This window comes from Diplotaxodon limnothrissa, linkage group LG4 (genome assembly GCF_057381915.1).
Source record: "Diplotaxodon limnothrissa isolate DT_005_m linkage group LG4, D_limnothrissa_male_GT1.1, whole genome shotgun sequence".
NCBI classification, from domain to species: domain Eukaryota; kingdom Metazoa; phylum Chordata; class Actinopteri; order Cichliformes; family Cichlidae; genus Diplotaxodon; species Diplotaxodon limnothrissa.
In genome coordinates this window covers 4994477-5017419 of record NC_140599.1, presented here as the reverse complement: position 1 = coordinate 5017419, position 22943 = coordinate 4994477, and the positions used below count along the sequence as shown (strand labels likewise).

Genomic DNA, 22943 nt, shown 5'->3' with positions numbered 1-22943 from the left:
GGGTGATAATTCTTTGAGGTTTCGTTACTGTTACTGGTTCACTTTACATTGTACGTGACCACTGAAGTTGAAATATAAAAACATAACTTGGTGCATCTTTAAAGCTACGTATATTCTGTGGCACAATTAATTGTACCAGATGTTCTCAGGTACTTTCAGCCCAGTGTAACACAACAGACAAGATCCACTGTGGATGACCTACAGTCTGCCATCCCATAATGCTTAACCCACCCATCAGTCTCTATAGCAACACCACACATGTGACTCCTCTCCCTCTCTCTAAGCTTCTAATTTGTCTAAAGTACACACAGCCATTATACTATTTTTACCTCACTCTCCCTCTTCCTCTGCCTTTTCTTTCTCTTGCTCTGTCTCTCTGTCTCATGGCTTTTTTTAGAGTGTTTTGCAGGGCTGACGTCATAGTGCCTATTTTCTTTTAGCAATGCAGAGTGAACAAGACGGGGAGAAAGAAAGCAGGAGAAAAATATTGGTTTGCAGAAATACCTCCCAGCAGAAGCAGCACCAGTGTGAAATAGGAGTGATAGAACCAGAGAAAGAGTGTAAAGTAATCCAAATTGGACTTCAAACTCCACATCCCTGATGGGATACATCATGCGATTTCCAAAATATTTGCAGTGACAAATCTTGGCCAACACTTAGTAAAGCATCTTTGACTCTGTCTGGATACTGACCGGATCACAGTTGCTTTAAAGCAGCCACATGAGGTATTCCTGTCAGAGGCATTAGTGGGAAATTCCCAGTTAGTAGATTGTAGGACTGTAACGCTGCAGCCAGGCTGACAAAGAGTCAGAGGTCCGCTGAGCCAAGCATTCCTTTAAACTGAACTAGTAGACTTCATTAATTTCCTCACAAATAAAATATTAAATATTCAAAAAATATTCAAAACCACCTCACAGACATATCATTATTTACAGATACTTTCAGTAGTATGGATATTTATTTAGACTCTTTCTCTCTGATTCATTTTTCTGAGTTAACTTCAGTAATTGTTTTCCTCCAAATCATCAACGTGTCTGTTAGATTCCATTCCTACAAAAGTGCTTAATGAAGTCCTACCATTAATTAATGCTTCAGTTTTAAATATAATCAGTCTCTATCTCTATTACTGGCCTGTGTACCACACACCTTTAAGGTGGCAGTAATTAAACTGTTACTTAAAAAGCCATCACTTGACCCAGCTTGCGTAGAAATTATAGGCCAATCTCCAACCTTCCTTTCCTCTCTAAAATCCTTGAAAGAGTAGTTGTCAAACAGCTAACAGATCATCTGCAGAGGCTTATTTGAAGAGTTTCAGTCAGGTTTCAGAGCTCATCACAGCACAGAAACAGCTTTAGTGAAGGTTACAGATGATCTTCTTATGGCCTCTGACAGTGGACTCATCTTTGTGCTTGTCCTGCTAGACCTCAGTGCAGCGTTCGATACTGTTGACCAGAATATCCTATTAGAGCGATTAGAACATGCTGTAGGTATTACAGGTGCTGAACGCAGTGGTTTGTATCATATCTATCTAATAGACTCTGGTTTGCTCATTTAAATGGGGGAAGTCTTATAAACACACTAATGTTAATTAGTTCCGCAGGACTCTGCTTACATTATACATTCTTACATACATTTTCATTGCTATATAGATGATACCCAGCTTTATCTGTCTACTAAGCCAGATGACCACACCAATTAGTTAAACTGTAAGAATACCTTAAAGACATGAAAACCTGAGTGACCTCTAATTTTCTTCTTCTAAACTCAGGATATTGTACTTGGCTCTAAAAACCTTAGAAACATGGTGTTTAACCAGATACTCTGGATTGCACTACCTTGTCCTCCAATAACAGTCAGAGTCATTGTTGACCAGCACATGCGCATATTAGACAAATATGTAGGACCGCTTTCTTCCATTTGCACAATATCTCTAAAATTAGAACCATGCTGTCTCAGACTTACGCTGGAAAATTAGTTCATGCATTTATTACTTCTAGGCTGAACGAGTGTAACTCATTATTATTAGAATGTCTTAAAAACTCTGTGAAATGCCTTCAGTTGGTCCAAAATGCTGAAGTGAGAGTACTGATAGGGACTAGAAAGAGAGAGCAGATTTATCGAATACTGGCCTCTCTTTATTGGCTCTGTTAAATCCAGAATCACATTTACGTTTTTTCTCCTGATGAACAAGGTCTTGAATAATCAGGCCCCACCTTATCTTAAAGACCTCATATTAGGGCGATTTGGTAATATGTGTTTCCTACAATATTCAAAAGTAGAATGGGAGACAGAGCCTTCAGCTTCCAGATCCCAGATTTGATTGCTACTTCTAAGAATAATATCCTTTTTCATAAAACTTATAGTTAGGGGTAGATCAAGTGACCCTGAATCTTTCCTTAGTTATGGTGCAGTTGGCTTCACCAATGCACTGAGCGTTTGCCACCTCTTTTCACTCATCATGTTTTTTTACACCTCTACATTTAATAACTAGTTATTATTAATCTCTGGCTCTCTTCCACAGTGTGTCTTTTATCCCGTTTCCTCCGCTCACCCCTAACCCGTCACTGCAGATGGCCCCGCCCCTCCCTGAGCCTCATTCTACTGGAGGTTTCTTTCTGTTAAAAGAGAGTTTTTCCTTCCCACTGTTGCCAGGTGCTTGCAAATAGGGGGTCATATGATTGTTGACTTTTCTCTGTATTATTGTAGGTTCTATTATAAAGCAGCTGTTTTTGTGATTTGGCGCCTTATTAATAAAATTGAATTGAATAAGACACAAATGGTTCATTTCACCGGTCCAAGCAACAACAACAACAAAATAAAGTACTTGGGGATTTTTATCCTGAATTTATAGTTGAGCGGCTGTAGATCATTTTTATTTCCTTCATGCTCATTATTATGGAGAATATTTATATGGTTTGCAAAATCTAAAATGAGCCATTTGACAAACAATAGTAAATACTGAAGAATCTTAGTTTCATTATGCCAATTCTTAGAAGAAAATGGAAAAATGTAAAATTCATTTTTTTTAAAAAGTAACAATATTTAATACAAAATGAAGTCAATAGTTACTGCTCTCACATTTACACTGTTCTACTTTTCTGTTAATTAATCTTTTTATCCAGTAGTTTGACAATTTTCCTGAAGTACCTTTGGCCAAATGGAATCTCCTTGTGCTGGTGATTTCAGTGCTTCCTTGTGTGATGGATGGATGCACAGAGTGTACAGACTTGCTTTTATGGACGTAGCGTTGGGCGATGGAAGCTAACAGTCATTGCATTTGTTTGCTTGGTCCTTATCCATTAATTAAACTGCAATTTGTGGTCCATTGATTAGCCACTTCAACTTGCTGTTTGAATAAAGAGGACATGGCTAGTAATAGAAAATCACAAAATGCTTGCTAAATTACTAATGCTAGCTGTTTCCATCAACCCACAGATAGTACCTGATCTCGGATCAGGTAAATCAGAGTCAGCAGCGGGTTATCTAGTTTGTCTATCCACTATTAATCTACCCTCAAAGACCAGAAGTTTGTTCACAATGTGCATGCACAAATTAACAGTCCTCCTAGCTTGCCCAGCTCAAGCCAGTGTTAATGGCACATGCACATGCTCATCAAATCGACCGGTGCTATGTATTCTAGGGAGGCAAGCATACTTAAGCCTGCTTACAGAGTTAACAGCTAACTGTGGCTGCATGATGACAGTAATTTAAAGGATGGTGCACACATGCAATGAGAGAAGCTCATGGGACAGAACACTCTTTGAGATGCAAGGAGAAATATTGATGTTGATTTTTTACATGTTACTGGACAAGCAGTAACATGTTTGTCCAGTAACATGCAGTGGTGGCTTTGCTTGCCCTGATTGAATGCCACTGATACACATTTATTTAATTGGAGTTCTTCACGCCTTCATTTTTAGCTTGCTTTATAATAAACTCTCTGGTTTTACGAGGTTCATTCATTTTCTTGAAGAAGTGTGCCTGTGTATCTTATTAGGGCCAGGGTATAATGACCAGTCCGTCTTGTTTCCATCCAGATTCATTGACTGGACGAAGTGGACCCACAGTCTGTCTTTCATTCTTTTTTACTGCATCTGCCGTGGTGCATGAATGACTGCGTGGTGCTGCAGTGAGCAGTAGTCAGTTAGAAGCCGATACTGGATGATTGACTAAAATGTTGCCTGAGCCCTGCCTCTGTGTCAGACTGTACGTTAGTGTGTGTGTTTACCAGACTATAAATGTCTTCAGTTTGACGTCAGACGCTGGCTGCTGTGGAATGCTGCTCTGTTGCCAAACGGACTGTTGTACCCACACTCACAGACCGGTCTCTCACGTACACACACATATACAGACAGAGTGTGTGTTGTAGTGGAAGGGGAGACACGTGCGTCACAGTGAAACTCCAGAATATTTGTTTAGGTAATTTGTGAACGGCTGCACACATATGCACAGGCACACTTGTTTATCCAGAGCTCCCACTTTTTGGGCATTTTTGGTCACAAACCAGCAGCCTGAAAAGCTTCTGCTGATTTCATATACCTGTGTCATGAAGCACTTGTTCACTCGTTGTAGATCCACTTCATGTTTCTCTTCAGCTCTGCTATGATCTGAAGCCAAAGTCGTCACAATCTAACAGGCTTGGCCCTACTGTCGATGTTCCTGTTTGATTAGCTTAGAAGCCACATGGGAAGCGTCAGACATCAGAGACCAATCGGTCCAACTCAGAAAGGTCAAAGGTCAGACTTCACAGTAGGTAAAACCTAATTAAATTTCCTCCCTGGTCTGCAGACAGGAAATGTCCTGACGTCACAGCGTGCTGCCGTGTGTGGCGTTTCCTAAGAAATAGCCTGATCCTCTCATAGGGTTCACCAGGAGAGCAAAGGCAGGTCACGGTTACAGCCCTTCTCCCGGACACAGTGATGGCTGCTGATGGAGCAGGAATACGAGGACCTCTCTGCCCCTCTCTCTCATTGCTCTCATCTTTTACTCCCAGCCCTAAATTACAAATGACCAGAGTCTCCGTTATATGGCAGCCTTTGGGAGTGAAGAAAGTAAGAAAACAGATTTTTATTGGTTTATTAAAGTTACCTTTCACATTTTATCTGACACCCCCTTCACTGATGTAGACAGAACGTAGACAGAAGAAGAAGGTTTTCTGTGTCTTGCTCAGACCCTCTGAGGTGCGGGATCTGCAGCTTCTCCGTCCCAGCGTACAGACTGTGTGTTGATGCTGACGGTGCTTGTTGGTGCAAATGTAACACTTCTTTGTCTTGTAAGGGAAAAACACAAACAGTCTATGAAAACATTTAGGGAACGTTTAAACATTCAAAGTGAGAAAAGGAGAGTTTTCCACTGCCTGGCTCATAGTTCATCTAGCATTGCTCCAGGTATCTTATAGCAGCAGCCTGGAGAGCACATCATTATCTAAATTACAGGTTATCTTATCTAAAATATAAACATGGGCTAATGATCTAAGTAAATATTAGCAGACAGACTGTTGTGGGTGCGTGCATCGAGTCCAACATGGTTAAAACGTCATCTGATCTCCCAAAGTCCCGGACAGCTACGCAGGACCTTTGCGATACTCATCCCTAGTGTTAACCTGTTGCTTCTTTGCGCTTCCAAGGGCCAAAACTAAAGAATCAGTCCAAATGAGATCATACAAACTCTCCCCCCCTCTTCCTCTTTCTCTCTAACATTCACTTATACACACAAGTGATCAGTATAAGCTGATTGGAGCTGCTAAGCTGATTGGAACCTTCCAATCTAAGCGCTGCTGAGGCTTGTAGCTTAAATGTACTTGTGAAAAAAAAGAAGAAGAGTACATTGCAACAAATGCAGCGAGCGAGTGACGACAGTCAGCTTAAACTGAGTGCATTTCTGTACGTACACAAATGATGCTTCATTTCTGTTAAAATGAAGCCGATCTTATAAGTTATTGTGAAAAAGTCTTTAAGAGAGTAGCCAGTGTCCAAAAGCAGGTTTTGTTTGTAGGTTATATTAAGGAAGCTCACCAATTAATCAGTATCACAGCTCGTAATTATTAATCAGAGGTCATAGCCTGTTGACACACTTAAAAAAAGTCAGCTGCTGGGCTTAGCTAGGCTTTGTCTGAAGCAGGAAATCAATATGAATCTGGCATTTCAATTAAGAACAAGTGTTACAGAAACGAGTGTTACAAGACACTTTTTCTTTGTTCCTTTTTCTTTGCTTGCTACTCGTACTACTGTAATAATCTGTCACTATTAGTATGTAAAGCACATGTTAGCATGTTGCTGCAGTGTCCTTTAGTGTAGCCATGCTGAATAAAGGCTGACTTCAGCGCTGGAGCTCAGTGCTACCCACTGCTGCTTGTGAATATTTTTAGGCAGCAGGACTGTCCCCCTCACTTTTCTTACAACACTATCACAGCCCATCTGAATGACATGGAAGCTGTCTCTATGTGGGTGTGTATGCGATGAGTGATGCAATAATCTGCTGTGTCCCTGACATTTTCCACACTAATCAATCACTCATTTCTCTATTCTCGCTCTCTTTCCTGCAGTAGTGGAGGTGAAGAGCAGCCTCCCATCAGGCATGCAGAGCCCAGTAGGAACAGCAAGCGAGCAGAGAGGAGGAGGAGGAAGTGGTGGAGAAGGTGGTGAGTAGGGAGTCCTCTAAGAGTCCTTGAAGTGGGAGGTGTGTGTCTGTGTGTGTGTGGTGGTACAAATTTTAAAAAATAACCAGAATGTGGGAAGTGAAGTGTCTGATGCTTCAAATTTGACGCTCACAGCGTGCCTAACGTTCCTCACCCCAGCGAATGATATACTATGGCTATGTATGTCATATGTATCATGGACAGTGTGCAAGAATGATGTAGTTATCGTGATGTCACCCACCGGTTTGTTTCCTGGTACGAAACTTTCAAATCAGAGCTGGTGTTTGTGGGTGTTTGTGATGAGCGAGGGGGGGGGTCTGACTACAACGTGCCATTCATGAGCCAGTGTAAAGTGTAAAACCCTTCTTTAGTAATATCAGAATAACCAAAACTGGGCTTAACCTAGACTCATATTCAAAGTGTTTACAGAGGTCATTTTCACACGGACCACAAAAAGTGTGCAGGAATGAGGCAGCCAATCAGGACTGTGCTTAGCCTTTACATTTCAAGCACAGGCCTGATTGGATAAAACCTTCTCCAAAGCATCCCTTCTTATTTTAGCAGGTTGTAAGCATCTGTGAGACCAGTTGCTGGACTTCAGAGGGAGAAATGTTGTGCCATTCCTGCCTGATAGATTTGAGCAGCTCATGAGTCCTGGTTCTACTTTCTTATAGTTTTCAGTTTAATGAAGCAACTGTTCCACGATGCGCCCATGCTGCTGTAATAGATGCAGGGTACAGTTTAGCATTGCCTTGCTGAAATATGTAAGGCTTTTCCTAAAAAAACATCAACTGGATGGGAGCACACATTTCTCTTGAACCTGTGTATAGTTTTCAGCACTGATGATTTACAGATGTGCAAGCTTCATACCTTCATACCAAGTGAGCACTGATACTGATGATCTTTAGTTTGGAGGACTGAGCTTCTGTTTTTGCCAAAAAGAATTTCAAATTTCTAATCATCTGAAGACAGAAAGGTTTGCCTCAGTCCATTTTAAATGAGAAGACGGTGGTGTTTAGCGATCATGTTCACATAGTGCTTCTTCTTCTTCTTTGCACATAAGAGCTTTAACCTAAGTTTGTGGATGGGACGGTGCACTGTGTGCTGAGAACCTGAAGATCAGGGTCGTCCAAGACTGGTTTTTGGCCTTATCCTCTTTGCACAGAGATTTCTCAGATTTTCATAATCTTTTGATACTACTGCTTTAGATGATAAGATATTCAAAGTCATCACAATTATACATTGAGGAATTTTTCCAAAGACCCAATCCTGTTACTGACGTGTTGCCAATAAACCAATATTAGATGCAAAATGTTGTTCCAGCTCATTTTATTAACACTTACCTTTGCAGCCTTTAGTTTCTCTTTTTTGTTGCTGCTGCCAGAATATAATATTTTTCATAAAATAAATAAAAGGTCTCAGATTTTAGCTTTTAAATAGTGTCCAGTGTGATGGCTGCTGTACTGTTCTTCACACAGTTTTGCTGGAAGGAAATAAAAAAATTAATAATTAGGAAATGGAAAAAATGCAGTAATTCAAATCAGACTGCAGATATACAGAATCAGAAGCTCAGCTGTGCACTTGGCTAAAGTTGATGCCATGTTGTTTTTGACATTTCCAGGTGGGAGTCCTGGAGAAAGCCCGGGAGGAGGAGGAGGAGGCCCGGTGGACCTGCGAACTGAGCCCAGGGTAGGGTCTGTGTCCGGGGGGGCAGTGGTGGACACAGCCATGAGAGAGCAGCAGCTCCAGCAGGAACTCATTCTCCTCAAGCAGCAGCAGGAGCTGCAGAAACAGCTGCTGTTTGCAGAATTTCAGAAAAAACACGAAGTGCTAACAAGACAACACGAAGTCCAGCTGCAGGAACACTTAAAGGTGAGCTGAAGCACCAGCTCTCTTTCCCGCTGCCTTATTCCAGGAACCATTCAATAACCTGTGTGTGTATTTGTGTGTAGCAACAACAGGAGCTGCTGGCAGCCAAACGACAGCAGGAGCTGGAGCAGAAGAGGAAGCTGGAGCAGCAAAGACACGAAGAGCAGGAGAAACAACGGCTGGAGCAGCAACTGCTGCTGCTGAGGAACAAGGAGAAAGGCAAAGAGAGTAGGTCATCCTGATGCTACTCGCAGACCACAGGCTGTTTGCATACAGACAGGGAAGTGGCCTGATTGCTTTGTGTGTTTGTGTGTGTGTGTTTTGGAAGGTGCCATTGCCAGCACAGAGGTGAAGCTGAAGCTGCAGGAGTTCCTTCTCAGTAAGAAGGAGCCTGGTTCTGGCGGACTAAACCATTCCTTCTCCCCAAAGTGCTGGTGAGGACCAAAACTGTTTCAGAGTGTGTGTGTGTAGAAATGGGAAAGTGTTTCCCACTGATGGTTTGATCTTCTGCACCAGAACTAATATAACATGCACTTAACACACTTCGCTATGAAAACAAAACAGAAATAAAACAAAGCCGGACCTGAGAGATATCGAGGAAGCACTCTTCACTTTCCAAGCTGAGGAGAGTGTGAGGGTGCTGTTTTACCCGCGATATCATGAAGTTGTGTTTAGTTTGTCTTTATGTAGAGAAATAAGCATTAAAACACACATGGCTTTGGTTTTACACAGTTATACCTCGTTACCATGGTTATATGTAGTATTTGAGGGAAAATGATGCAATTTGGTGAGCAGCTCTATCTCATTAAATTGACAGTATGCAGTTAATGTACTAGAGTCATGTCTTAGGTCACTGGATAGTAACATAATCACTGTGACACCACGGCATGTGCATGGTGCAGTGATGCACATGCAAATCCTCTGTGCTATGGCTCAGCAATAGCAATAGTAAGCAATGTTTATCTATGTGGCACTTTTCCAGACACGAGTCACCAAGTGTTTTATGGAAAACGCTGTGAATAATGCAAACAGTGAGAAAGAAACCTGAGGAAAAACTTGAGAATGCAAAAATACTGCTCGGATAATTAAAGAACGCGGACATTAGTTAAAGAGAAGTTACAAAGACAGCAACGTACACAGCAAAGAAGAAACACGTTACTCGAACATCCGAGGACACTGCTCTGTCTTCAGCTGACTTTAACAGCAGAGCTCACCGGTGCAGGTGCAGCCGTCCACAGGCCGGACTCATGGTTCCAACAATAATGTAACACTGTTAGAGCTGAGTGAGCAAGCTCAAGGGTGAAGATGACGCATTTAGGACACCATGCAAGGGAGCGTGTGATGCTCTGGAGGAGGAAACATTCAGACCGGATCCTGAATGCAACAGAGAGACGTTGAGGGTCATGCTGGGCATCGATTTCCATTTCTAATCGATTTGATTTGAATCAATTTTGACTGACAGTCAGAAATACAGTGGAACCCCGACTGACGAAACTAATTCGTTCCCGAGGGTCTTCGTAAGTCGAAGCACCCATCGCGCCTTTTCAGTGAACGATAGGCTACAGGCTAATTGCTAACTGCAACAACAATACGTCGTTTAAGTGGAACAGCGAAGTGCAAGTACCAAAGCCAAGGGGGTTGTCACATGATTCAGAAGGCATTCTGGGCTCAGCCAATCAGAGCCAGCGGATTTCGTTACGTGGGCATTTTGCCGTAACACGGGCAGAAATATTGCCGTTAAGTCCCTCCGTAACTTGAATTTTTTGTTAAAGGGGGTATTCGTAAGTCGGGGTTCCACTGTATTATATTTCTGATCATTTATCAGTATTGACACTTGTGAGATTTCATCAGAGGTGTAAACATCACAGCAGATGCCTTTGTGTCAAAGTAACTGAGGATAAAACAGAAAAAACATGAAGCAGATTTTCCTGGCCTGGCTTTTTATAGCAGATGACCTAAAAAATATTCTGCATTAGATCGAAAACTGAAGAAAACCATAAATCGACATATGAGCATTATCTGATGCTGCTGACGTGAAGCAGAGCAAAGTTAGAGGTTTCATTAGAGACACAGCAAAGCAATTTGGAATTTGGCATCATTTTAAAACATTGACATTTCTTCGGTGTTGAACAGCAGAAATCAGGCTTTCTTATCGGAGGTCATTTGTGTACAGCGCTGTACAAAACGGTAATAAGCAAGCTAATAATGCAGAAAACAGAGATTTGAGATGGGAAACCGTTCTTGAAGTACACTGAGAGAGAGAGGAAGTATGATTTTATCGTGGTGGAAGCAAAACAGCAAAAGTAAGAGGGAATCCATGACGATGTTTATCAAACGTGAAGCAAAATTTGGATCTTTTGCTGCTGGTTCAGCGAGAGCGACAAAACCTGCAGCATCAGAATCTGTGAGCTGTCGGCTCTCAGGCCCGGCGGCGTGTCCGTGTCCGTGCCGTCGGGTGAACGATCCGCGCTTTGTATTTACATCTTTGTGTGGAATCCGTGTACCTGCTCTCATTTGTTGTTGTAGCTGTTTAGCGGTTGTTGAAGTAGTTTTGTGAGCTTCAACCTGAGATTCTGGCATTTCTGGCAAAATGCATTTTTATTTAAAAATATTTCAGGATTTACTTTATTTTATTGAAGCTAAAGTCGATTTGAATCTGGAAAATCAATTTTTAAACCCAGCCCTAGTTGACGGGACTCTTATGTAGACTAGCAGGAGCATTTTTGAATTTGGGTGGGAAGTGAGTCATGTACTTTCCCCCTTTTTATTTTAGTAAATGTTTCCCACTTTGTTGAACTGGCCTCTCGAGTGTTTTAGTGCTGTTTATCTAAATAAAAGTTCCCGCCTGTATTAAAACTCCAGCAGTTTCGAGTGTTTCAAAATAAAGTTTGGTTGTGTTATCTTAATGAGGCGCTGTCTATGACAGCTATTAAAGCGTGGACCCAATCCCAGTCCACGAGGGCCGGTGTCCCTGTAGGTTTTAGGTGTGTCTTTGATCCACCACAGCTGATTTAAATGGATAAATTACCTTCTCAGCATGTCTTGAGGTTCTCCAGAGGCCTGGTAATGAACTAATCATGTGATTCAGGTGTGTTGACCCAGGGTGAGAGCTAAAACCTGCAGGGACACCGGCCCTCGTGGACTGGGATTGGGGACCCCTGTATTAAAGTTTCATTATGGCCTGTTCTAACAGAAGCATCACATGTTCAGTTTTCCTACAGCAGAACGGACCAAAGATTGTCCAGTTTTGATCCTCCTATAGAAAACGTCGATCCCAAAGCTGCTCGCGTTGTGTTTTCAGTGAGCTGAGCTCTTTTTCGTTTTCTACTATTAATAACAGCCACAAACCCATCGTTCTGTGATGTATGTTTTTTTCAGTCTGATGTGTGGATAATCACCTGAATCATGTTAAAAAATATTGCTCCAACACCTCAGACACATCTCCATAACACACGCTAACATACCAGACACCTACGCCTGAATGACAAAAAGCTGTCACTTCCCATGAACGTAATGAGTTCCCAGTCTGAAAAGGGCCGCAGACAACACGATGCCACGTCCTGTTAGAATCAGCAGGGCCAGAAGCAACCGGCAATGTTCACTGATCTACAACAACAACAGAAAAGGTCAGGTTTGAGTGTCATAAGCTTTTACTCAGACCCGTTCTGCAGCAGCTATAACACAGGAGGAAATTAAAGGAAGAAGCACAGAGAGAATGTTTCCACACTGACAATCAAAGGAAATAACGCAGCATTCTAGGAAGTGTAGGAAATGACTAAATGACGTACACGTCCCTCGAGAACCTGGGCAGAAAATGACATTCAGCGCTTGGTCTCATGGTACGATAAAAGGGTTTTCCCAGGCAGCTAATCTGCCGTCTGTTTGGGTGTTTGTGTCTGCAGGGGAGCCCAGCACACCTCCCTGGAGCAGAGCTCGCCTCCGCAGAGCAACACACCGGGGACTCCTCCTTCCTATAAACTGCCCCCTCTCCTGGGGAACTATGAGGGCAAAGACGACTTCCCACTCCGCAAGACGGGTACGAGTGTGTGTGTGTGTGTGTGTGTGTGTGTGTGTGTGTGTGTGTGTGTGTTTGCACGTACACAATTCATAAGGTATGCAAAGGTGGTGCAGTATTGTCATATAATTATTTACTTGTGAAATAAGTGTTGCAGACTGCCTTACCTGGACCTGGAACAAAAGTGTGTAGATACTGCCCAATGCAACGGACAATTCCAACCTACCAGACACATCTCATATATATTAAAGGTGTTTAGGTGGATCCACACATGACAACAGGTGGAGTCCCGATGGCTGAGCAGTTGTTCCTGTTATACTTTGCAGTCTGCTGCCTGGGTGCATGAGTAGTCGGTGTAATCAAAGTCTCTGTGGAAGACGGAGTGAGTAAAGTAAATTTCGCTCACTGTTCGACCCAAATGGACCCTAGTGGACTCGCTGATGGAGAAAGTTTAAAACACACGTAACAATGTAGCTGTGATATGCTACATGCAAAGCAACTGTGGGCACGTCTCAGGTTCATTTTACTCAGCAGCATCCATGGAGGTGAAGAAAACCTCATTTTACTTATGAAGGGGCGTCAAACAATGACACAGTCATCTGCACAGTCCGAGTCTGTGTCTAACAGGGACCGGCTGTCCGCCATAAAGCGATGAGCGACAAGCCCACAAACTGAAGCTCGGTCACAGTCAGAGCACATCAGCTGGTCCCCACGTCAGCTGACGATTTACAGTTGCTAACTCTTACACAGGGAGCTGTGTTTAAGCTGCTTGAGCCTGCACACAGATGCTGGACATCTGGAAGGGAGTTTGCAGCCCACCTCCACCCCAGCTCTTTCTTTCATGCTATTTCTGAATTGTCCTATCTGTCGTCATTTGTCCTGTGGTGGGATCTTGTTGTTGCTCTCCCCGCCTAAGGCTTTTCATGTGTGCACATGGAAAGTGGAGGTTCTCAAATAGATGCCGCCAAATATAAATGGCTGCAGATGGAAACATCATTTTCTTTTGACTGTTGTGGTCTCAGCTGAAGTAGCAGTTACCGGATAACATGTTTGCCTCTGTAGTTAAATTGTTTAAATGCTCAGCGTACAAAGGTCGCCCACAACACTCCAAGACAGACAAGAGCGCAGCAGCTGGGCTACGTGAAGCTCACATGGATGTGTGGCAGGACCTCCGTACTGCATCTGCACCACCCGACTGCAAAGACTGTAGTTGTCACTCGTGCACAGCACATAGGTCTGAGGTATTTTAGCTTTACTTTATATAGTAAAGCTAAAATGTGATGGATATATATATATATATATATATATATATATATATATATATATATATATATATATATATATATATATATATATATATATATATATATATATATATATATATATATATATATATATATGTGTGTGTGTGTGTGTGATATGATCATATACATGTCCATAAACCCAGCTTCTGATGCTCCTACACTGAATTATAATCATAGTCTGTATCATAGCCAACACCAGGGTGAAGCAGTTTCGGTGTAAGGTTAGCACGAGGTTGTATTTTAGCCACATGCTCTCTTTCATGCATCATGGCTTCACAGTTTGTCTCTTACAGGGTTTCTGTTTCAGTTATGCCATGTAGATGTGCACGTACCCTAACCTCCCAGCAACCTGCCAGATTTTAAGAGGTTCAAATTTGTGCTAGATGGAAAATTGGCTACAATTGCAGATAGAAGCATCCATGCCGTGATGTTTTCAGCTCTAAAGGGTTCTTCCTTTTAGCCAGTCATCCAAATATAGAGGCAGGAACACTTTGTAGATGTGCATGACACGGGTGCTCTTCAGTGGCACTTGTGTAAATCACATAGACCAGATTAAACTCACTCTTTGTAAATATACTCCAGTGTGTCCCGGGATACTGTGTGCAGGTTCTGCTGCCTGGCTCACAATAATGACAAATGGTTTTTAGCATAACAAATGCCAGGCCGAGCTGTCATTGGCTGCCCTGATGCCACCGGGTAAGCAGTGACATGTCATCCCTCTGGATCCAGATACTGTTTATGCCACTGAAAACTTCATGTTTTCCCTTCTACTGTTTATTATCCTCACCTTGACCCATACACCAAAAATAGCTTAAACTCCACTGTGGCTGCTCGTTTAGCAAACGACCCAGCCAAATTGTAATGTAGGATTAGCAGACTTCTCAGTCTGCCCTGATAGAATCTTGTTGGCAAGTCACCAGGTGACTTAAAATATCACTGAAGCCCTCTGCCAAAACAAACCACTGCATGTTACCAGTGACCTATAATGAAAAAGAAACAAGACAGATCAGCAGCCGACAAAATAACTGTTCTTCTTTCACCTGCGTTCCGAGCACAGCTTAGTATTTACAGGAAATGGTCTGCGTTACACTGATGTCTCTGCGCTGAACAGTTTTATCTCCCCTCTCTCTTTACTCGTCCAGTCTCTGAGCCTAACCTGAAGGTGCGTTCACGCTTGAAGCAAAAGGTGGCAGAGAGGCGGAGCTCCCCTCTCCTCCGCAGGAAGGACGGAACTGTCATCAGCACCTTCAAGAAGAGAGCCATAGAGATATCAGGTGAGCAGAGACGCTTACGTTTTCATTCTGAGAAGAAGTGCAAATAAGCTCTCAGGTGCAGAGTGTTTAGTGTGAATAGCTGCTTTAATCAGAAATTTAAAATGAATTTGCTGCTCATTTATTCCTGTGTCTGTGTCTCTCCACCAGTTTCCTCTCTCTGTAACAGTGCTCCGGGGTCAGGTCCCAGCAGTCCCAACAGTTCCAATACAGCTATTGCCAACGGCAATACTGGATCAGTCCCCAACATACAGACTGAGGTACACGTGCACACACACACAGGCTGGCTTCATTTTCAGTTCTTCAAACTCGACACGAAGCTCGAGTTTGCCCCCTGCAGTTCAGTGTGGAGCACTGAATCAAAAATGACGATATGGGGGAAACTGTAACAGGCGACATGTAAGCAGCTGTGTGAAAGTGATGATTGAGCAGCAAAAGGCAGCATTTAATCACCTTGAACTTCTGCAGGAACTCTGGCTTTGCCCCTGTGTTGTCTTCTTTGCTGTATCTGCAGAGTGTTTCTGCGTGTAGTTGTGCTTTCTGTTCTGTACGTTGTGTTTGCTGTGCATACTTTGATGCTGTTTGGGTCACAGCCAAAGTATAAACCATTTTAGCACTGCAATCTTGGAAAAGAAAACATTCTCGAATTTTTATTGTTTGTCAAATGTCAAAGATAAAATTGCTCACTTTGACGCAGAAATAGGGCTGCAAAAATACTAAGTTATAAATATCTAACTGTACCTTTAGTGGTTCAGAGCTAGTCACTGGAGGGAAACTCTAAAGTACTCCCTGCACCCTGGAGGGGGGATTTTATTTGTACCCTTGTGGTTTGTGCTTACAGAAACAAATCTTGAACCTCTAATTACAGTTTCACAATAGTATAACTAGAGCTGGGCGATAGAACGATAACGATATCTATCGCGATATAACTTTTACTCGATAGAGAAATTAAACTATCGCGATAGACTTCGCCGCTCTTGTCCTCTTAAAAAAAAAAAAAAAAAAACAGGTCAGCCAATCCAAATTAAGTAGCGCAGAGCCGAACCAATCACAGCCGCAGCGTCACGTCGCGTGACTTGTTACGTACAGCACAAGTGCCAAGCCGCACGTGTGTTTGTTTGGGAAGCAGCCAGCGGGTAATGGAGCCAGCGCGTAATGGAGGAAATGAGTGTGCCGACTAGAAAAATCAACCGAGCGTGACCAAAGAGAAAACAGATGATGGTTCCAATGCCGGAGAGATTGTCGAACGGAAGAGCCATAGAAGTTCCGTAGTGTGAAGGTATTTCGGCTATTTCAAGTCTGACAAAAAACAGAGTAGCGTGCACTGTAAATTGTGCCGAAAGCAAGTCTGGAAATACAATAAACTGGTGCATGCGTCACACTGTGCGCCACGTTATTGTTTCGGTGAAATGAATTTCTACAATACTGTTACTGTTAATTCTACTCTCTGCAGTGTTTAAATGCTTACATATACACACAGTTACTGTCCCTCCACACATACGACTCGGTTCTGCTTCTATGCCCCAGCTTTGTTTACTTTTTCCCACCGAGGCTTCTAGACTTCTGATTGGCCAACATTTCTGCACGGTTAGGAATCTAGCGCCACCTGCTGCTTTGGCATGTTCATAGCAGCGTTTTCCTTCATTTCTGCCTTTATGTGTGGACGGATTATTTTTTAAAACGAAAACGGAAAATCTCAGTTTTCAAAAATACCCGTGTACGTGTGGACGTAGCCTCAGTCTCTGACTGGAAGCGCTAATTCGTCATTCGGCTTTTGTCAGACTAAAGTAACTGTTAAAACTGTTTGAAAAGCTCAGCTATACAACAAGGAGAGATTGAGAATTTCCTTTTAGTTCTCAGTTTATTTGATATTGACAAAAGTTAGTCAATTTTGTCTGTTCTTCTGTAAAACAAACTAAGATTTATTTTTAGAATTAATATTTTGTTTCTAAGTGGAATTGACAATTTAGTCTGTTTCGTTTGTTCTATTTTGAAACTTAAACGCTTTAGCGGCTGCCTTTTGTGTAGTTTGCAATATTTGCCTTTATTTATCTGAAAAAGTCTCATGTTCCTTAAGTACATCTACCCTGTTGAACTTATTATGGGAAATAAATATTTAAATAAAAACAAGCTGCTGATTATTTCACATTTTACTTGTGAGCAACGGCACATTTAAATCTTACAAATATAGTTATTTGGCTTATATCGTGATAGATATCGTTATCGCCTGAAATGAAAAAAACATATCGTGATATGAAAAAATCTCATATCGCCCAGCTCTAAGTATAACAGAATAAAAAGAGACATTTAAAAAAGGCCACAGAAAACCCAGAATCGTTTTGCTGTGAGGCATCTGCACCACCCCTACAAGATCAAACTTCTGTAATGTCTACAATTATTTTTGGAGAAAATAAAGCAAAACCTACAAATCTAAATGTAAAATTATAATTTAACATAATTTCTTTTTTTATTTGACAGAGTATTGATTCTCGATACTGGAGAATAAAATCAAGAAGAATTTGAAGTATGTAGCCTTTACTACTCATGAATGAGGTACAGTGATTAGTGTTAAAGGGTTTCAGTGGAATAATACACTTTTCCTGTGCCCTTATTTTTAGGAATGTAGAGTGTGTGATGCAAATTACATAGGTCCCATAATGGAACCCTGTGGTACACCACCAGATGTGCCATATCTGCAATAAGTTTTGCTGTTTTGTTGATAAGAAAGGAACTATACTAAGATGATATCCAGAGTTCACCTAACAGACAAACCGTAGTTGTAGGGTTGATCTGATATCCTCGTGTTGGTGTTGTTCCCAGATCATCATACTAAATGTTGTTCCAGGATCAACATTGCAAGTGACCAATCAGAATGTTGTGATGTCATACTTTTGCGACTTCAGGAAAAACCGGCGTAAAACAAAAAACTGTACCTAAGCTGCGTGAAACCGCCTCTGTCTGCCGATCAACGGACCCTGACCCTAACCGTAACCCTTTAATAAACAGTAAGCAGAATTGATATTGTCCTTGCAACATTGGAATTTCATAAATGCACGAATGGCTTGGCGCGCAAAAGAATAACGTCACAACAATGTGATTGGTCACTTGCAATGTTGAACCTGGAACAACATTTTCATGATGGTCTGGGAACAACACCAACATGAGGGTATCAGATCATCCTAGTTGTAGCCTCAGCAGAGTTGGTTGGTTTTGATTGGTTATTTCAGTATATGACTTTAAAGACACATGAAATGATTCCCCTGACATTTTTTATGTTTTCGTTGTAGGTCTTTATGAAGATAATATGACAAAGCAGTTAAATAATCATGTTTCGGATTACTCATTTACACTCATTGCCACTTGAATTAACTGGTTGTTGTGTTTGGCTACAAGCAGGTACGCAGAACGCCCTCTGGTGGTCAAACTATCCAACATCAGTGCTCATAACATGGTTTCCTGTCTCTTTACCTTTTGAGTTTTCATTTGTTGGGCATTATAAACACTGATACTGAGATATCAGTCGGGCTCTAGTTAGAGATTAAAGACAAGCATGGCCAAAGACAGTGTGATTTCATTTTTTCATTTTATTCCAGAGGCATATTTCTAAGAGTGGTGTTGAATATGGATAATATACTGGGCACAACTGTATCAAATGCATGTTAAAGCAGGCTGTATGGAGTAATTCTTAAAGGCCTTCAAGGCTGACAAGACTCCTCTGTTTATTTAAGTTGAGCGAGTGTGGAACAAATGCCATGGAAGTTTCCTGTTTTTGTGCTCTTCCAAGAAACTTCCAGGAAATGGTCTTCTTCTATAACAAGAAGAAGAAGCAGTTAATTATATTTTGCCCCAGTATGTGCTAAATTTAACAAACTGAGTTCTCCCTGTGCAGGACACTAAAACTGCTTGCGTGTTTGTTTTTCTGCAGCTGAGGTCTCTCCATCAGACGCTGGGGGCTGATGGGACATTGAGTCCTCTGAGTCTCTACACCTCACCCTCCCTGCCGAATATCTCGCTGGGTCTCCCTGCCAACACACATATCACGGTGAGTCACTGCGGTGCATGTACCCATCGACACAAGAACACACAAACACACACTATACACCCCCACACTGATGGACTCGCCACACACACTGTTACACAGTAACCTGTAGTTCTATAAGTATCTGCGTATCCTGTTTTTTCTGAGCTTGGTTCTGGTGGAGGTTTCTTCCTGTTAAAAGGAAGTTCTTCCTTCCCACTGTCACCAAATGCTCAGTCATAGACAGTTGTGGGATTGGTGTGATTGCTGGGGTTGCTTACCTCTGCAGGTTCTTTACTTAACAATATAAAGTACCTTGTGCCAGCTGTTGTTGTTAAATGGAGCTGTATGAATGAATTGGGAAAAGGTTTACTGAGGGTGTCAATCAGTCATTTGCCAGTGACTTCTTTCCAACTGGCCTCCTTGTGGTGAGCGTAGAAGTCGCCTCCTTGTTGCTTTGCTTTTTAAACCCAGGAGTTTCGTCTAGCTGACGTGCACTTTTGTTACAAAGCAGTCAGTCTTACTCACTTACACTAAGTGATCCATGAAGCAGTGGCTCTTCTTTTTCTATATGTGTGTAGTTTTCCACACAGAAGTAAACCAAAGGAGGCCTTTTTATTTCCATGACTGTTCATTTTGGTGAGAGATCACTTCTAGCTTGCATGTGTAAGCGAGTGCTATCCTTAAAATGTATGATTTTGTTAAAAGCTCTTTCTCCAGTGGGATTTTTATGTCTGCACATTTCTACACGAACCCAGTGGAAAGATACCCACAGGCTGCTTCTTATGGAATACATGGAAACAATAAAGAGTCCTATTCTTGTGTTTCAGTGTAAAGCTAGTTATTCCTGCATTTTCATAAAGGTAAAATATGCTAAGACAACCAAACACGGTGTTGAGACTCCTTTGGTCTTGGCTTTGGATACATTTTCATGATGAGTTTTGGTTGCTCCGTTTGCTTCGAGCTCTGTTTGCACCACTGTAGGAAATCTGTACCATCAGAAGGAATCCAGCACTTCATAGATTTGTTGTTCTGAGTTCTGTGTTAAATAAACAGTTCCTGTTCAAGGAGAGGATTTAAGCAAAAAGCTGAGCAGCTGAAAAAATGCCACGCTATTATATGAGGTGCCTGTCAATTTGTGTCTGTGTGGTAACTATGGTAATACTCCCTCTAAAGCCCTCCCAGAAGCTGTCTGCCCAGCAAGAGGCAGAGCGTCAGGCCATCCAGTCGCTGCGGGGGGGTGGAGCTCTAACAGGAAAGTTTCTCTCCACGTCCTCCCTTCCAGCAGGTGAGCTGGACCGCTGCTCATATCAGAGTTTAGTGAGTCATTGTGCACTAATCATAAAAGTGCATCGTGACTGTAGTTGGTTTAAATTGAATTCTTTAGTTATGATTTAATATCTCTTTGCAGGTGTGGGACATGATGTGGAGACTCCGCCCCCCAGCTCTCATTCAGCCCATTCCTCGTTACTGCAACACGTACTACTGCTGGAGCAGGCTAGGCAACAGACTGCTATGCTAGGTGGTGCAAACACAATCGCGCACACAGCACATACACAAAAATTCACGACAGCGCCTAACTCATCACCTTTTTCTGTGACCCTTGACCTGTCCAGTGCCCATGTACAGCCAATCGCCGCTGGTTACGGCAGAGAGAGGTGTGTCGGGTGGCATGCGGGCCGTCAACAAGCTGCCTCGCCACCGGCCGCTGGCTCGTACGCAGAGCGCACCTTTGCCCCAGTCCCCCCAGGCCCTGCAGCAACTGGTGGTTCAACAGCAGCACCATCACTTCCTGGAGAAGCATTACAAGGTAGACACAATTACACACACACACACACACACACACACACACACACACACACACACACACACACAGATGAGCACACGTGCAGATTCTCACATAATCTTTGTGTGTTTGTGTGTGTGTAGATGCTGTCAAAGGGGACAGATTTACCTAGGCCACCACCCACTCACCCAGAGGAAACAGAGGAGGAGCTTACAGAGACCAATGACATGCAGGAGGAGGATGAAGGGGTGGGCCTTCACAGGTGTGCCAGTATTTCTGTGTTTGTGTGTCTCTGTGTGACACACAGTGCTTAACACATTATTAGCCCCAGCCTGATGTGAGGTTTATGCCAATGCCAAAATCCTCGTTCAGTAATGGTTCCTCCAGCAGTATGTGGAGGCTGTTTAATGCTAAATAGAAATATTGTTTTTATCTGTGATGTTTCAAATTTGTTGCTTTACAAAGAAGCTGAAAAGCTGTTATTTGTTTTTAATTGAAATTACAAATACAATTCCTGAATATAAAAAGTGAATGTTCTGTTCTCAGAGATGTCCACTCCATTAGCTCAAATATGAGTATAAAAACATGAATTCAGTTTGTTATTATTTAGGCTTTGTTATTAGGCTGGTTAATAACAATATAAATATAAATATAAATATATATATATGTATATATTATTATATATCTGTAGAAATGAAGAGTGTGGCTGCTCCTATTTTTACATTTTTACTGATCTTGTTGGCTGACGTAGTCATCACAGTTTCCTCTTCTGAGCTCAGAGTTTTGAGAAATATTTAAGTGACTCACAACACGATTTAGGTTTGTGGTTGCCTGCCATTATTTCTACACATTATCTTAACTGGTGTTCCTGGCATAGCTGAGATGGTTGTTAGCGGAACAAGCTTATAATGGGTGGCTCAAACTGTGAACCCAAGTGCTTTGGTGCTAAACACATGCAGGTCATGGATCTGTTACAGAGAGTCAAGTGTGCAGTGTGCAGTGTTTTTGGTTTATAGTCAGATTTCTGTACAAACGTTGGGAGTGAAAACTGCAGAGAGCTATAGAGCTCTTCATCATCACAATTAAGCTTTTAGGAATTTTCTATGACTTGCATAACAACATAAAGTGTGTCGCTTCTATTATTGATGTAGATATTTGACTGCCTAATCATCCCATCAGTCAGCTGTCAGAGTTCAGGTTTGTAAGGTGGAAATGAAACAGCCCTGGACACAGTCTTAAGACCCGAACGGATCTTGTTCAGTTTCCTTTGGTTTTGCTCTTGAATCAAAACATTTTTCTGAATTGCTGTTTTTCCTGGAAGGAAACACTGTAATACATGAGCTTGTTATGTTTGTCAGATTTCAGCAACAATAGATGACTCATTCTCTCACCAGGTCCTACTTGTGTCCAGCCTGCTAATTTGTGCTGCTCTTGGTAGATCATGCCGACATCATTATTGAAATGAACCGGCTGTGCCTGTTCGCATAGCTTTACACTCTCGTTGGTGCGTTGTTCAGTTGCAGGTTGTCGATCAGTTGCCCTGCTTTGTAAATCTGACCCAGAAGCTAGTTTTCGTAAAGAGCACGTGTATCTGGCTCCTGGACACACCTTTTCCCTCTGTTCTGTCTTCTCATCCAATCAGGCTTCAGAAGGAGGGGTCTGATGATAGCACGCCTTCATCTGAGCGTCTCGGCGTGCACGTGAAGGGTGAGGAGGAGTGTGGAAGCGTGCATATCAAAGGGGAGAGCACCGAGAGTGAGCTGGAAGAAGAGGAAGAGGATGAAGATATCATTCAGTTGAGGGAGGGCGACGAAGAGGAGAGAGGGAGTTACAGTCAGGTTTGTGTATGAATACAGTGCAGCTTTGCATCATTGATAATCAGCTTGGTTCATGTAAATGGGTGTGGTCAGTTAGTGAGCTTGGGCTCATCTGATAATGACAAGGTGTCCAACAGGAGCTCCTTCAAAGCCCACGGTCTGTCTTAAAACTCAGGACTTGTTGGTTCCACAGCGTCATCCCACAGAGGGATGAGTCACACAAATG

General features: G+C 42.3%; 1 protein-coding gene across 4 annotated transcripts in view; it reads left to right on the top strand.

Annotated features, from left to right (window-relative positions):
• Positions 1-22943, top strand: part of hdac5 (histone deacetylase 5) — a 71475-nt gene that overhangs the window by 32076 nt on the left and 16456 nt on the right. For 3 of the 4 annotated variants that reach the window (XM_085351309.1, XM_085351307.1, XM_085351306.1), the window contains 13 exons: positions 6545-6640; positions 8259-8509; positions 8590-8734; positions 8835-8940; positions 12409-12542; positions 14968-15099; positions 15247-15356; positions 19022-19138; positions 20291-20402; positions 20526-20636; positions 20731-20924; positions 21044-21162; positions 22543-22738. In XM_085351309.1, the coding sequence (XP_085207435.1) occupies positions 6545-6640; positions 8259-8509; positions 8590-8734; positions 8835-8940; positions 12409-12542; positions 14968-15099; positions 15247-15356; positions 19022-19138; positions 20291-20402; positions 20526-20636; positions 20731-20924; positions 21044-21162; positions 22543-22738 (1823 nt within the window). Of the gene's footprint in view, positions 1-3771; positions 4067-6544; positions 6641-8258; positions 8510-8589; positions 8735-8834; positions 8941-12408; positions 12543-14967; positions 15100-15246; positions 15357-19021; positions 19139-20290; positions 20403-20525; positions 20637-20730; positions 20925-21043; positions 21163-22542; positions 22739-22943 lie in introns of those variants that run through there. The other variant, XM_085351305.1, reaches the window with a different exon arrangement.